At 32.0% G+C, this 17,128-nt stretch overlaps 1 protein-coding gene across 1 annotated transcript in view; it reads right to left on the reverse strand.

Annotated features, from left to right (window-relative positions):
* SHOC1 (shortage in chiasmata 1) overlaps positions 1-17,128 on the reverse strand; it is a 62,637-nt gene that overhangs the window by 4,483 nt on the left and 41,026 nt on the right. Inside the window, exons 16-25 of the mRNA XM_028145835.2 lie at positions 14,610-14,788; positions 13,611-13,683; positions 11,675-11,744; positions 10,095-10,273; positions 8,308-8,425; positions 6,733-6,844; positions 5,166-5,284; positions 4,169-4,262; positions 2,282-2,413; positions 576-725 (exon numbers count right to left, since the gene is read on the reverse strand). Coding sequence (XP_028001636.2) covers positions 576-725; positions 2,282-2,413; positions 4,169-4,262; positions 5,166-5,284; positions 6,733-6,844; positions 8,308-8,425; positions 10,095-10,273; positions 11,675-11,744; positions 13,611-13,683; positions 14,610-14,788 — 1,226 coding nt within the window. The remainder of the gene's footprint in view (positions 1-575; positions 726-2,281; positions 2,414-4,168; positions 4,263-5,165; positions 5,285-6,732; positions 6,845-8,307; positions 8,426-10,094; positions 10,274-11,674; positions 11,745-13,610; positions 13,684-14,609; positions 14,789-17,128) is intronic.

Below are 17,128 nucleotides of genomic sequence, written 5' to 3' on the forward strand. Positions count from 1 at the left end.
ATAATGCTTATCTATATGGAAAGGAGGCTAAATATAAATAAGTAGTTTATTATACGTATTATATTGACCCATGTAATAACAGCATAATTAGGCTCTGTTAAATGAAAAACTTATTGTAATTTGCATCTATTTTCTAATCAGTTATAAAATAATTTTTAGTTACACAAGTTACACATGAATACCATTTCCTTGATAAAAATTTAACATTTTACCAATGAAGCTAAAGTCCTCTTTACTATAATGAAGGGTGTCAGGATTGTTTGGAAGAGATCATGTAAATCCATGTGAATAGAGTCTATAATTAAATATTTGGGGGCACAATAACATTTCACAATGATTTAAATTGTAATAAACTGACTACTGAATTATCTGTATAAGGTAACTTTAAAATGTATAATGTGATTGACAACCTATGAGAATTCTATATAAAATTTAGCTCAAGGAATTTGTTTGCTACGTGAAGTCCAAAACAATTACACTTGGATACCTTCATTTTGAATACCCTTATTGTAAAAATACATACTCAGTGGAAAGGAAATAAACCTTTATAAGAATATAGATCTCAAATAACTAACCTTTAACACTTTTTCTGGAACTTCAGGTAGGAGTTCCTGAAGTTGACAGAGAGTTGCTAATAATATCCAGTGGAGTGAAGGCCCTTTATTTAACATGAGCTGAGCCACCAATGGGTTAATACATGGAAAATCAAGTAAGTACATTTCTTCCTAGAAAAGAGTTTAAGGAATAATCAGCCAGTGGACTTTTAAAAGTGACTCATTTTATTCTACTCATTCTATTGGATTAAAACTTTTGTCATTGCACCTACATTCAGTCTGAGATGTCTGGAAAAAAGTATAGCTAGGAGAGAAAGAAACTTTCATACACTCTCAGAATTGCGAAGGACCTGAAAGTTTATTCAATCTAATCACGCATTCAAAAAGATGTGATACAGTTCATCTTCTTCACATGACAATTGTTTTAACCAATGCTACATTTTCTAAAGAGAAATCTTTTACAGGACTTAGTATAGGACCTCAAGATTTCTTTAGCTCTCCCTTTGTATACCATATACTATCACTGTTTGATTAAGATGAACCATGTTTATGATACTTAAAGAGATGTTAAAATCTCAGGAAAGCCTTGTTTTAAAGACTAACTTCTATCGACCAGAACTGACCTTGACAATCTAAAAATGTATGTTTTCAGGTCTAGAAATATAGCAGCCATCTCTATATTTCACTTTTTCCTGAATTGCACTGGCGTTTTGTACCCTCTCTGATTTTTATCAAATGACAGACATGTGAGCAGATTTGACATATCTTGGTAGGACACACATATACATGTCATAGCTAATTATACCCATACTTGCTGATAGTATTGTGTTCTGTTTAAGCACGTAAAAGTTCTGTGATTTAATACATACGAACATTTCATTTTATTTGTTTTATAATTTTAATTTTTGAATAAGTAAAAATCACATGGTTCAAAACTTTTAAAGTACTAGAAGGTGAAAAGTCTCATTCCCACCCCATTACTCCAGTTCTCTATGGAGATAACTATTGTTATCATTTCTGGGTATCCTTTCAGAGGTATTTTATTAATTTATAAAACACATAAATATTAATTTCCCCTTGTTTTACACTAATGGTAGTATACTGCATGCTCTGTCCTGCAACTTTGATGTTTCACTTAACAATCTATCTTGGAGATTATTCCATGTTAGTACATAAAGAGCCTTGTCATTCTTTTTTTAATGGCTTCATGATTTGGATATATTTTAAAAATAAAGGTAACAGAAACACTGAGTTGGTATGAGATCTTGGAAATATTTATGCTCAAACCAAAGGAATTTCTAAAAATTAACTATTTAATCTTATAAGTACTTTAAAACTCTACTTTCAGTTTCAATAATATAATTGAATTACTGACAAATCATGAAATGATAAAATTTTGTTATTCTTTTAATAAATTTAATATTTTTAAATGTTTAAATTTAGGAATTAGAAAAATAGTTATGTTTTTAAATATATTAGGCATTGAAGTCATTACATCACCTTAGATTTGAAAGTTCATTATAAAAGATCCCATTAAAGTAGTTCTGTGAAATTAACAAATACAAATATTTCTAGAAAATGGTCTAAGTAAATGTTGTACATGATGGTATTGTCATATATGCTCATGCAAGCACTGGAGAACAAAATATACTACCAAAAAGAGAATTCAAATACAGGTATTCATATTTGCTATGAAAATATCTAACTTATTTATTTAGGAAATACACCTGAGATGGTGAAACTTCAAGCCAGGATTTATCTAACCATTCATGAGGATCTCTCTTTGAAGTCATTAAATTGTGGTCAGCAATTTGTCGGATAATCAATGCAGTCTCTTCCACACCTGGAGCAATTATTAGCTGAAAAATATATTTTAATGTCAAACTATAGAAAATATTTGGAAGCAAATTGTATCATTCAAAAATTGTTTATAATTAGAAGGAAAAAAACCCCAGCAGAGTCTAATCTTTGAGCACTATTTTAGATATAATTTATTAATTTGTCTATGTGAAACCCAGGACATTTTTTTGTGTGAGGATAAACAATTTTCTTTCCTTCTTTAAGAATGATATTATTGTAGTTTCCAATTTTTGGAACTAAATTGTTTTTCTTCACTTCCATTGACATTTATCAATAACATCATTTAAATCTATTTGGTATTCTATTTCATCTATGTTAGAAGAAAAAGCAATTTGGCTATCACTAATAATGTTTAATATTTTGCTTTTTCTAGGTTAACCTAGTAGTTCTCAACTAAAATAAGAACTTTAAAAAGATAGTGTAAGATTTGTTAAAAACAAAAGTTAAAAATAAAGGATATTTGCAGATGAATTTGAAGCTTTATTAAAAAAAAAACAAAAAAACCTGGCCGGCATGGCTCAGTGGTTGAGCGTCAACCTATGAACCAGGAGGTCACTGTTTGATTCCCAGTCAGGGTATAGGCCGGGATTGCAGACTAGATCCCCAGTATGGGGCATGCAAGAGGCAGCCGATTAATGATGCTCTCTCATTATTGATCGATCTTTCTCTCTCTCTCTCTCTCTCTCTCTCTCTCTCTCTCTCCCCCCCCCCCCCCATTTGCTCTCTGAAATCAATTTTTTTTTTAAAAAAGGTTTTGATTTAGAGTAGCCATCCCTAGCATTTTGGCTTATTTAATACTAAGATAATGCTGCCAAAAATGTGTGTGTGTATTAAACTAAACTCTAAGAAAGAATTCCGTCATTTCCCCTGCTTCCTGTCTGTCACTTGTGTTTCCCTCCATGCCTTTCTTTCTTCTGAAATGCCAGTCTTTCTCTTCCTCTTTCATTTCTATTTTTATCTTCTTTTAGGTTCCTTTGAAGGAAAGATAGTTCATGGGGTAGCAGTCTAATGTGGACAGAGCAATAACTAGCCTAAACAATGATGTCTTAGAAATATAAACATGCTGTCCTGTAGTAAAAATTTAAAAAGCAAGGACTGTACCAATCTCAAAAAATAATTATGACAATTTTTTATTTCACAAGAATTTCAAATATAAATCTGTTAGTACATATCTGGGGAATATAAGTATTCTAAAGAAAGATTTTCTTTATATTAAATATGTATAGAGTGCACAGAAGTTCACTGTTTGAGCCCAATTTTATTTTATTGTTAAGTTTTGGGTGTTTTGAGAATATTTGATAATAGAAGAGTACTGAGCCCCAGATTTGGAGGAATGTGTAAATTTCAGAGCAATGACATTGAAAAAAGAGCTAAGAAAGAAGACTAATTAGAAGTTACCAAAATATATGTCCTAAGATTTCCATTTTACAGCAGATAAGAACTTAGTATATCTTTCATAAGTGAGCATTTTTGATCAAGGGATATGTTTATTTTTATTCATATCCTGCTATGTTTCAAATAAATATAAGTAGTAATTAACAGATAAAATATGATTTTATATTTATTAAACTATAGACTTTTAGGACAGAAGTTTAGGTGGAAATAATATTTATCAATTTGAAAACTGTTCTTTATTAGACTTTTAGGCAGTTTTGGTTTACCTATTTAATGTTTCTTCTCATTGGGTATATGAGTTTGAGTATAATTTTGGTTTATGAAAAATATTTATGAACAAACATAGAGGAAAAGAATACCTTTACATCCAGTTCTTCTGATTTTAGTCCAAATGAAACTAAAGCTGCGTAAATCAGTGCAAGGTGATGAAGTGTCTTTTCTGTAAAATAATACCTAAAAAAAATTATATTACTATACTTCCATTCACTTTACATCTGATTATACTTACTAAAAATTCATTTTGTTTTCCATAGTTCATGTTATTAACCCTTTGTACGCCATAAGTGTCTATAGATGCTTTAAAAATAATTTTTCGTGAGAATTTTCAACTGAAAATATTCAAGAACATCTGAATTGTGAGTAATATATTTATTTTTATAATATTCATTGCAAATTGATTTTTTAAATTAAATTCAAAATATCATGGCGTGTGGGGATGGTTTCCATTTTGGACGTGTGGCAGTTAACTGGTTAAAATAACCTGGCTAACACAATACTAGTATGGCAGACTCATGGGTATTTGTCTACTTGAAATTTTTTGAAAAAAAAAATTATTTTTCCACTTCCATTTTTACAAAATATTGTTAAATCTGGGGGACGCTAGGGTGTGGGGAGGAAGGGGATAAATTTAACTCATCCCCTTACTGGCCAGTGTCTTGGCATGGATTTTTTTTTAATAATTCTTCATTAATGAACATTAATGAAAAAAGTATTGCAAGATGCTCATTAGTTGGTATATTTAATAAGGTTTTAGAGAGAAGTGATTTAAGAATGACTTATCTTTTAACAGACAAGTCCAGAATTAAAAAGTAATAAGAAGTGAAATACTTAAAGCAGCAATTCTTAGGGAGGTAGAGGAGGAGAGGATGATTTGTACAGCATGCCCAGGGGAAGCATACCTCCAAAATTTCAATTTGTTTGCCTATGGGCATGCCTCCACCTTGATAATCCCTGACTTAAGTAAGGCAAACTAGATGAGCAAGCAGAAAAGTAGTGTAGCTACTTCTATTCATGAAGAGGACTGCATAAAACTTAAAAAATATGAATGTGACTTTAGATGAAGAAATGTTTACTTACTCTGAGTTTGTTTTTTTGGCATATAAAATTATCCAACAATAGCTGTACTGGAATGATAATGCCATCAGTCTCATAATGATGTTGTCTGATGCCTTCTCACAATTCAATTCTTCTAGATCCTACCAGTAAAAAATAAAATAAAAAGATTCACTAGGTTAACAGTTGTTATGAAATTATTGGTACCATATTTCAAAATCTATAGTATATAAATTATAGCTTGAGGAGAAGTATGGGCATGGGCTTCTATTTTATGAAAAAACAAACAAACACAAAATCACACGAAGTATTAGGGGAAAAGCTACAGTAGATATAAAACCACTAGTGAGTTTCAGCAAGAAAGGCTCATGAATCTCCCAAAGTCCTAGATATGAAGAAAGCAGCCTTCAGAGTCCCATTTTGGGTCAAGTCCTTTGTATTTAGGGATCTGGCTACTCCTAAAGGCTATAGAAACTATATTTAAAATAGATAATTGGCTTCAAATGCTTCCTTAAGGAAGATGAGAAAGCAGTACTTAATGTGCTTCTAGGAATCTCTATGTAATGGTCTGGAATTCTCTTTTTCCTTTAACACAATCTTTGATTGAGCAAATAATTCAGGAAGTGGCTTACTCTAATAGTAACTTATGTAAGTGATTAAAACAGTTTTCCCAAACAATATTTTCCCCAAATAACTGCTTTTTTAAAGAACCTTAAAAATGCAAGACACAGTATCTCTTTAAGAATCCCTCTGCCTGGCCAGCGTGGCTCAGTGGTTGAGTGTCAACCTATGAAGAGGTCATTGTTCCATTCCCTGACAGGGCACAGACTCCGGATGTGGGCTGGTCCCGATGTGGGGTGTGCAGGAGGCAGCTGATCAATGATTCTCTCATCATTGATGCTTCTCTCTCTCTCTCCTTCTCCCTCTCTCTCTGAAATCAATAAAAATATATTAAACAAACAAAAACAAATCCTTAAAAAAAAACCTCTAACAGAGCTTTGTGTTTCCATCATATAATTATTATATTGTTAACATTTGCTCATGATATTTCTCATTAATTTCTATTCTATACCGTCAAACTGATTTCTTCAATTAAGCAAACATCAAGGAGATTCAGATAAGAATTTTCATATCTTAAATTATAAACTATATGGATTTTTTAAGAGACAATCTCTCGTTAAAAACCAGCTATTTATAGGCAATTCCAACTTACCTCACAGGAAATCCCATATTACCAATCATGGACTAAAATACTGCTCCCTTTTAAGAAACATAGTGGCTAGGATTTAGTTTTTAAAGTTTTCAACACTATAATTATTATATAAATACATTTTAAAATACGACAATATACAACATCAAAGATTCTATATTTGCTTTGTCTTAAAGTATGTTAAAAATTATAAGCATCAAAGAAGCTTGGTAATAGACATTTTTCACAGTCATGATTTTGGCACTTGTGGCCCATTTGCAAAGTTTTGGAAAAAATCATTAATAGATCGTGTTAAGCTCTCTATAGTAAAGCTAATAATAAAATTGCATGGTTATATATATTTTTAATTTATTTGATTTATTTTTTATTGTATAGTTTTACCTGCAAAATTATGGCAGTGTGTTCATCAACTGTCACTACTACATAACACTCCGTACCTCCAAAGAATTTCATCGACTCACTGCAGCATCTCTCCACTAGTGTGATATTATAGCTGTAAAATACAATATTTGGGGGTGACATAATGAAATGGCTAAGGAAATTCTTTAAGAAAAACTATTGTCCTTCTGCATATAAAATTATTTGAACTACTGTGCTTTTTCTCTTATACATCAATTTATTCAATTTTATCAATTTGAGATATGAAATTATGATTTATTCAGTATGTATGACAAATTCATTGGCTGTGTTGCCGTAGGTACTTTGCTAAGTATTACTGACCACAGTACTATTACAAATATATTGGCCAATTTATTCTGCTCTTTAAATAATAATTAATGAAACCAAAACATCATGCTATGAGACTAAACATTCTGCATTTATCAGAATTTTCTTTTCTTTCTCCTTAAAACTGACTTAGGTTTTAACTACCCTTTTTTTAAACTGCCTTTTATTAGCTCAGAGGTTTCTGTGAATGCCCCATAGCCTTGAGATATAAAAACAAAAGCATAGAAAGTAAATCTGCATTTTAACTAAGGTCACAGCACAGTCATCTTTCCTTGAGAAAAAGCCCAAGTTCTAACATCACTATGACAACGGTGTGTCTTGATAAAGTGTTTTATATGATTTTAAAATTCTCAGTGTTGATATAACCTAGAACTAAAGTTCTAAAAATGTGAAACTTCATTTAGACCCTCATAGTCCTGTTTCCCAGGCAGTATTTAAAGTCCTCTAAATAAGAATAGTCATTCTTTTTTTTTTTTTAGAATAGTCATTCTCAATGACCCAAAGTTATGAATATATAAGTCTGTGAATTATGTTATTTTCTAGAACCAAAAGAAATACAATTAAGATATAAATTTAAACAATAATGAAATATTTTCTTCACAAAATTGATATATGTTACTGAAAAATAATATTTAATAATTATTGTGGTGTACTAGAGACAGAGAAATGTACACTGACATAAGCTTTCTGGAAAACTATTCCTGTGTGACATAATACCAGGCTTGAATCTGAAATAGTACCATATAATCCTATATAATAAAAGTCTAATATGCAAATTGACCAAACGGCAGAATGACCGGTTTCTATGACGTGCACTGACCACCAGGAGGCAGATGTTCAATGCAGGAGCTGTCCCCTGGTAATCAGTGTGCTCCCACAGGGGGAGCACCGCTCAGCCAGAAGCCGGGCTCACAGCTGGTGAGTGCAGCAGTGGTGGCGGGAGCCTCTCCTGCCTCCACAGCAGCGCTAAGGATGTCCGACTGCTGGCTTAGGCCCGTTCCCCGCTATCAGTAGGACATCCCCCGAGGGCTCCCAGACTGTGAGAGGAAGCAGGCACACCCCCCCCCAGTGCACAAATTTCATGCACTGGGCTTCTAGTATAGAATAATATTTAGCATATATATATATATATATATATATATATATATACACACACACACACACACACACACACACACACACATATATATATATATATACTTTGCTAAAGTTACGAAATCTATAACTTACTTGGACTCTAACAACTGAAGTATTTCTGGAGTATTAAGAAGTCCTTCAGATGCAAACAACACATATGGAACCTGGATTTCCAAAAGAAAACCACCAAAACTATCCAGCAAGTTGTTTCCTAAATAACAGAAAATTTATAAATATTTCTCTTTTTTCTCATCTCTCAGCTCTTCCTAATTTTTTACTAAACATGTTCAAGGTATATGTTAAAGGAGTCATATAAAAATAAAAACATATTTACTGTAAAACATCAGAAGTCAGAATAAAGAAAGTTCCCGAGGAATAAAATAAAAACCATGTTATCCTACTACCTAGAAAGAAAAGTTAACAGATTTTACTAAAACTACTATATACCTAAACAAAGTTTAGTACATACTTCCAGACTTTCTCCTATATATTTGCTTATCTATACTCACACATGTACACTCACTTAAAAAGAAAAATGAAAAAGAAAAAATAGGGTTATTATCTAACAGAATATTAAAATCTGCTTTATTTACTTAAATATATATTGGACATTTACTGTGTAAATATACTGATCAAAATTTAAAATTATGTATAATAACCTATAGGAAATGATACAGATCAATAGGAAAAGAATAAATGCCTCAATAGATAAATGGACAAAGGACATAAACAGGCAACTTACAAAAGAATGGCTATACAAGATCAATTCACATCTGAAAAGATATGAATAATCAGATATGCAAATTAACACAACTATAAAATATTTTCTGCCTATAATTATGTCAAATATTTAAATGATTAATAATGCTGACTTATTGTAAAGATATGGGAAAAGGATCCTCTCACACTTTCTGCATAAATATAAATTGGAATAGCATTTCTGGAAGGATATTTGGCAATATATAAATGTGTGTATACATTTGACCCAGCAATTAATTTTACTTCTTGGAATTTGAATTTCTTAGAACAAGTATATCAAGATATATAAGATATAAAACTACTTTATCTTAGAGTATAATAGTGAATTGAAGCATTGTAAATGCCTAAACAAAGAACTGATTGATTAAATTCATCTTTGAGAGAATGAAATAAGCTTCTAAATATAAACAAGAATACTTATCTTTTATCTTTTCTTGGGCCCATTCTTTAATTGGTTAATCAATTTAACATTTAATTCTAAATATCAAAGATTCTAGATAAGAATTATGGTGTATTTTAGAATTGAGTTGAAATGACTCAGAATTCAAACTTCCCACTCATATTTGAGGTAGATAGAAAGTAATTTATGGCAAATATGGACAGAGAGATGCACTAGAAGTAAAACTCCACGGGCTTTTTCAATGAAATGGTCTGAGAATTCACAACCTTAGTCATGTGAAGTGAGAAATGCAAAGAAACCAAAGTGGCTTTAGAGTCTTTACTAAGTATTTGTGCATAATTTTTGTTGCTTATTAAAAGTTTTCTGAATCAGTCAACATGCTAATTATCCAACATAATTTTTCTCTAAAATTCAATAAAATACTATTGAATAAAAGAATCAGATTGATATTACATATATTGTAATAAAATTATGCCATTATAAGTAAAATTTAGAAGTTAAAGGGATGAAGACAAATATAATCGGTAAAGTTTGCTTTTCAGATGAGGAATATGAATATGAGATAGTTAAAGGACTTGTTCAAGGTTACATGGATAGTGATACAATTAGAGCTTAAACTCAAGTCTTCTCATGCCATAGCTTATTCTCTTTCCACAGATAAGAAACAGAGACAGAAATTTCATTTTAATGAAACAAAAAAAAATTTAGTTTATATTCTTACTCTTTAAAACTGTGTCTGGAAGCATCACTTTAAAGGCCATGTATGGAATATTCAATTGTTCACAGTGTTTAGTCCAACAAGAGTTTTCTACGTAATTGTAATCCACCACAAATGAGAAATTACTCCAGGGGAAATCTGCTCCAATATATTGATTAGGTACCACTACACAGGAACTTGTACTGAAGACAAAAGAAAGCCAAAAAAAAAAAAAAAAAAGCCAAGAAAATGTAACTATACTTGTGTAGTTATTTACTTGGAATGCTAAAAGATAACTGTTTTTGGCTTATGTTACTCTTCTCTAATCTATGCCTATTTATCTTGGAAAAGCACTGGTGTACTTTCTGTTTATTTGTTCTCCAATTGTGCTAATCTATTTTTATTTTTTTATGGTCATAGCTTTTTTTGCGTGTTTTTTTTTTTTCAATTCAAATATAAAATACTGTAGAGTATCTCAGCTGGCATGGCTCAGTGGTTGAGTGCCTACCTATGAACCAAGAGATCATGGTTCGATTCCCAGACAGGGCACATGCCTGGGTTGCAGGCTCGATCCCCAGTGTGGGATATTCAGGAGGCAGCCAATCAGTGATTCTCTCTTGTCATTGATGATTCTATCTTTCCCTCACTCTCCCTTCCTCTTTGAAATCAATAAAAATGTACATGAACACACACACACACACACACACACACACACACACACACACAACACAACTGTAGACTATTTCACATCCTCAAAAGCAAGAGACCTTAATTTTATTACCTGAGTCTTATCCATAACAGACAAAGTCATCATGAGAAATCAATCTCATTTTCCTACAAATGTGAGGTTTTAATCTTTGAGAATCTATATAACAGAGTATTACCTGACAACTATGAAGTGCAGTTATTTTTTCCCCTCAATGGGCTTCATAAGCGATTTAACAACCAAAAGGGTGAATACTTAAATATCATAAAGTTATCTTTTCCATCTTCAAATGTCATATAACAGCACTTACTGTAATTAAAATTTTCTACCACTGCTTTCTACCCAGAGCAATGTAGATAGAAGTTAAAAGGTATTTATGTATAGCTTTTATGGGCTCCTATTTGATTTACATTTTCTCTTTTTATTATTTAGATCCAATATTAGGAATAAATAATTTCGTACAAAATAAGGCAAAATAAAAACATTTTTAGTCAAGTTGACACGAACTTTATCATTAGCGGAACCTCACTGAGAGAATTTATAAAAATGTACTCTAGGAAGAAGGAGAACCCAAACAAAGGAAAGAAATATATTTTTTTAAAAAAGCTAAACATAAAAACTGGTAAGTCTAAATAGGCACTTTCTGTACTGACAATAACAATTATAATGATAATTTGGGGATATTAAAGCAAGATTGAACTAAATTTCTGGACAACAAAATATATAACACAAGGCAATGAACTGAATTAAAGTGTTCTATGTGAAGCATTTTTCAGGTACAGGGTAGAGACATTAACTTTATTAAACCTCTTTTTTAAAGTTAAATTCTAGGAGAAATTGTGCTTTTCCTGGAGAATTCGTATGTTTGCTCCCCATAGATGAAGATATAAATTTTTACCCATTTAAAACACCTTCAGATTCCAGAAAATCTTTTCTTTTGTTCGACTGTAAGACAGTCAATGTTAAACCTGTTGGAAAAAAGGAGGAATGAAAGAAAGATTTCCCCAGTGTTTTGTTCAGGTGTATTTTTAAAGTGTGTCACGTATTCACTACCACAAAAATGAATGAAACATCTGAGAACAAGGAAACTGTTTAAAATACAATTTAGGGGATTATTTTTCTAAATCTAGATTATCAGAAAGTTTAAACCATGGGCAATATTTGTATGTAGAAGCATGGAAATTCTGAGTTTACTTTGCAAAGTAATAAAGTGGATAAAAAAACTTAATTTTAAAATAACAAAATTAAACTTACCAATTCTGTGCAGTTAACTTTATTTTACTAAAAATTATGGTAGAGTTTTCCATTTTTCTCTGGTAAAATTTTAAGTACATAACTAAACATCAGGAGACTGCATTTCAATTTCATGTTACTTACTTTTTAACAAAATATAATAAACTCCATAAAATTCTGTATCCACACATACAGTTTATTTTTTACAGACATATTTAAGAATAGCTAATTCTAGTTAAAATAAATTCTACACTCTATTAGTGTACTCTGTCGATTTTAAAGTTCACAGTGGTATGATGTAGTAATGACAAAGTAATGCTTATTATATCACATTTACTTGATTGAATTGACATGACAATAGTTTTGGTAGCAATAAGAAGGAGGGAGTATGATTTTTCTTTTATAATTTATAAAGTCATATAATTTAAAAGTTAATCTCCTTAAATGATTTGTGTTAGCTATGATTCCAAAGCAGATTACTTGCTGAGTGCATTACTAGGATCTTGCAAACACATAGAATGATGGAAATACATTTTTACTTTCTAACACTCAATAGAAAAAAGGGCCTCACTCCTAAATATAGAGGATAGTTACCAGTTAGAGAGTAAAAACATTTTTCAGTGTGTAAAGTCAATATTTTTGTGTCAGCAGACCTAGTTGAAATAAAATACTAATAGTGATGATATAATTCCAAATACCAAAAGAAATAGGGAAATAGTGTAAAGCCTAGATAAGAAGAAATATATGTACAGTAATAATTTGTCAATATATCTTACGTGACATCAAAGAAAAGGTGCCCCATTAAGTAGGTTTAAATATTCTTCTTTGTGGGGCAGGAATATTTTCTCAACTTCTTCACAAAATAAAAAATTCCTTTGGTTACCCAGATCCCTTTGTTTTTAATGTTAACATTGCTCAGCATTTTCCTAATTAAAATTTTTTTTCCCCAATTACTGTACCCAGATTCCAGATATCTGTGGCAGATTCAGCCCTACAACTGTTAACTATCGCTCTAACTTTTTGGTACTAGTAAGGATCTTGGGGAAAATTAGGTTCTACTTAAGACAAAGAAGTGAAAAAGAGTTTACATATAAGCAGTGGGTTCCATAACACAAGGTGGAAATGGCTGGCAGAGGAGCCGTAGAGGGTAAAAGAATGAACTGAAGAATGACAGTGGAACAAGAGAGACTGAGGTTCAAATTCTGATTCCCACACTTACTACCTGTGAGATTTGGCTTGCTACATTACCTTTTTGAACTTTAGTTTCTTTAATTGTAAAATTGAGTTAGTAAAACCTATTCATAGAGTTGTAAGTAGTCACTATTATTGAGCAACTAGTAGACATTCAATAAAAGGTATCAATTAATAATATACATATAAGTACATTTAATGTTCACATAAGTACATTATAGAATACTTATATTTTGCAGGTTTATAGTCCAGATTGATTTAAAAACTGGTTAGATATCACTGATTTATTTACTTTTATAGAATAAATTTTATGGTATGTTAATTATATCTTAATTTTAAAACTTGGTTAGATCAATACATTTTTATGTTTAAGCATGTTAGCAAATGAAGCATAATTTAAAATTGCATACCTTCCATTTTGTTAAGGATTTCAATGAGTAGATGTTTTTCACCATCTGAGTCCATTCTTATTATAATCAGCACCTGACCAAAAATAAGAATTTCTCATAAATGTATATCTGATTGCTTATTCTTTTTCATAGTTTTGCTACAATGACAAAATAACAAACTTAATTGGTTATGAAACTAATGGCTATACAATTACAAAAGATATGTTGCAAAAGATATGCTTAAATACAAAGTAAGGTCAAATATTAATGAGGAAAATATCTTGCAGTAGGATATTCTTGGCTTAGGGGTGGAGTGGGGACAACAAATCAATTTCAATTTTAAATTTCTTGCTGGTTATTTTAATTTATTTTAATGACTTAAGCAAGTTACCAAGTAACCATAAAGTTGGGGATAAAAATATAGGAGGGACAGAGAGGGAAAAGAAGAAAAAGGCCAAATTTGTAACCAGATTTAATGTAAAACATTTGAAATACTTTTCTGCTTGTAAATATTTTTAAAATATTTTCTCTTAAATATTTATTAATGTATGTTCATATGCTTGAGGTAGGGTGGGCAGAAATTTCCAATATAATCCTAGGCATAAACTAAGTGTTTTGTTGTTGTTGTTCTTTTGGTAGAATCACATAAGATGAGATTTTGGCTCAATTTCTAAAAATAAATTATTATAGTTCTATTATTGGTAAATGTTCATGAACTTACAAGGACCAGACAACATTCATATACTTATAAGAACAAGACACCATTTTTGAGATTTGGAGAATCAATCCATAAAAAACTGTATATAATAAAAATTGTTTTTAAAAATTCAAGACATATGAATAATTATGCAAATCATCCTTTCTGTGGACCCAATTTTGTTCTGTTAGCTTAGAAGAAAACTATTGAGGGACCAAATAGTATAGACTATTTTATAATTTCAAAATTAAATTTAGAAATTTATCTTACACCCAGTTCTTGTTTAAGCTAATTACTGTTATTTGCTTTATTCCAGTACTTACCTTAATTTGCTGTTCCCTTTGCATCCGATTTAATATCTGACATTTCAATTCTTGTATTTTGTAGTTCGTTTCAGGCGTTTTTTCCCTAATAAACTGTACAATCTCTAGCTGTCTCCAAATGTCATCCAAATAGGAGCCTAAAATGCTTTTGTACACATCTTTTGCATCTGACAAGTATCCTGTTAAAACAAAATTGGGGGGAGGGCACCTTTTGTTCTTTGAGAAACTCCATGGACAAAAAAGAATTAAAATTTCCTTTCATCCTCTTGGTTTGAAACTCTGCATCGTTACCCTTGAATCTTCCAGTTTGCTAGCTTGGGAGAGGTAGCAAACTGAAAGCTGTGAGAAAAGACAGAATTCTGGAAAGGAGCAGAGCAGGCAGCTAGACCCACACAGACCTTTCTTCTTCTGCCACTAGAGAGGGAAGTAAAGGAGAACAACCTAACTTGTTCTTTGATTTCAAGAAGTTTAGAGGAGTGAAAAAGCCCTCCCCTAAAAAGGACTAAGGCAGTTAGGTTACTCATTATAGGTTGGTATGTAGAGCTTACGAAGTTAGTTTTCCAACAAGGATTTTACTTTCATAATACTCTTTAAATTTTTTTTTCTTTATTTCAGAGAAAAAGGGAGAGGGAAAGAGATAGAGACATCAATGATGAGAGAGAATCATTGATTGGCTGCCTCCTGCACTCCCCGCACCAGGGATCGAGCCCACAACTTGCACATATGCCCTGACCAGGAATGGAACCGTGACCTCCTGGTTCATAGGTCACCGCTCAACCATTGAGCCACACCAGCTGGGCTATAATATTCTTCAAGGTAGCCAAATAGTAATGCCAAAGTTTAATTTAGTAAATGCATTTCTTTGAGAAGCAAAAACAATTCAAGTATGTATATAGCTCTCAATGGTCTCACCTAATCCTAGGGTAAATTGTAGAGTACCTAAAGGTGAATATGCTTCAAGCAATCCTCCATAATCTCTAATCCAAGATTTTGATTAGTATTGAGCATAGGTGAGTCACAACTCTCTCTATAGCACAGGGAGCTCAGATATGCTAGAATCTGATTATGCTTTAACATCAGCCTGAGTGTTAATGGGACTGATAGTCTTTTATGGAAGCCAGAAATACTAATGAAGACAGGAACTAAATAGAAGGGCATGTGACACTATACCATTATACTAATTCTAGGTTCTGTAAATTAGGGCTATAGCTCCCAATCCTTACTTGTCTGAGGATGGAGATAAGACGGCCTGATCCAGCATCAACACCCAAGTGGTTTAATTGGAAAAGAAAGGAAAAGCACCATGCTGGGTTCTCTAAGAGTAACTATAATTTAGTTCTAATACTTGGCTAGATAATATAATATTTAGCCAAGTACTATAACTCTCTGGTTGCAGAGGGAGTATAACTATAGCTTACTACTGCTTAATACTTATCTCTAAAACCTTGGATTAGAGAAATATTTGTCTGGGTCACAGATAAGAGAAAACATCTCGGTCAGAAATAAGAGAAAATTTATTTTCACTTTATATTTCAAACTAGAGGCCCAGTGCACGAATTTGTGCATCAGTGGGGTCCCTCGGCCTAGCCTGTGGGATTGGGTTGAAACTGACTCTCTGATATCACCTGAGGGGTCCTGGATTGTGAGAGGGCACAGGCCAGGCCAAGGGACCCCACAGGTGCACGATCGGGGTTGGGGAAGGACATGGGAAGTTGGCCAGCCTGGGAGGGACCGCAGGAGGGCTCCAAGGCATGTCCAACCATCTAGCTCAGTCCCGATCGGCCAGACCCCAGCAGCAAGCTAACCTACCAGTCGGAGCATCTGCTCCCTGGTGGTCAATGCACATCATAGCAAGCAGTTGAGTGGCCTTAGCATATCATAAGCATATTATGCTTTGATTGGTTGAATGGACAACCGGACACTTAGCATATTAGGCTTTTATTATATAGGATAGGTTTAAAAATTCTAAATTATAAAACATAATCCTATAAACATAACATTACTGAATTATGCTCAATAATTCTGCAATAAGGGGCTTAAAGCAGTAATGTAGTAAGACAGATTCTGATAATTTAGAAAAGATTTTCAGGATCATAAAATTTTCAACACATTCAAATTAGTTTTATTTTTATCACTCAAGTAGTTTATACCCTCATTTACACACACAATTAAAAAATTGCAAAAGGTATTACTACTAATAACTTAGTCATATTTCATCTAGCAAAGATTTAAAGCCCCAGACATAATGGCCTAAAATGTATATGGGAAATGTCATCTTATACTAAAAATTAGTGATGATTATGATTATACAATCAAATCTGATAAGGCCATTAGGATTCTGTAATTCAGGCCTAGATGAGAGAATCCTAAACTTATTTTTTTTAGGCAATGATAGGTGTTACATAGAAGTAAAAGAAGCTACATACTTTCTTATAAGGGACATCTTTTTCACAAAATTGGAAGTTATTTCAGATGAAATATTTCAATAGGAAGAAAAGTAAAAGTAAAAAATTTCCCTA

This window comes from Eptesicus fuscus, chromosome 15, assembly GCF_027574615.1.
Source record: "Eptesicus fuscus isolate TK198812 chromosome 15, DD_ASM_mEF_20220401, whole genome shotgun sequence".
Lineage (NCBI taxonomy): Eukaryota > Metazoa > Chordata > Mammalia > Chiroptera > Vespertilionidae > Eptesicus > Eptesicus fuscus.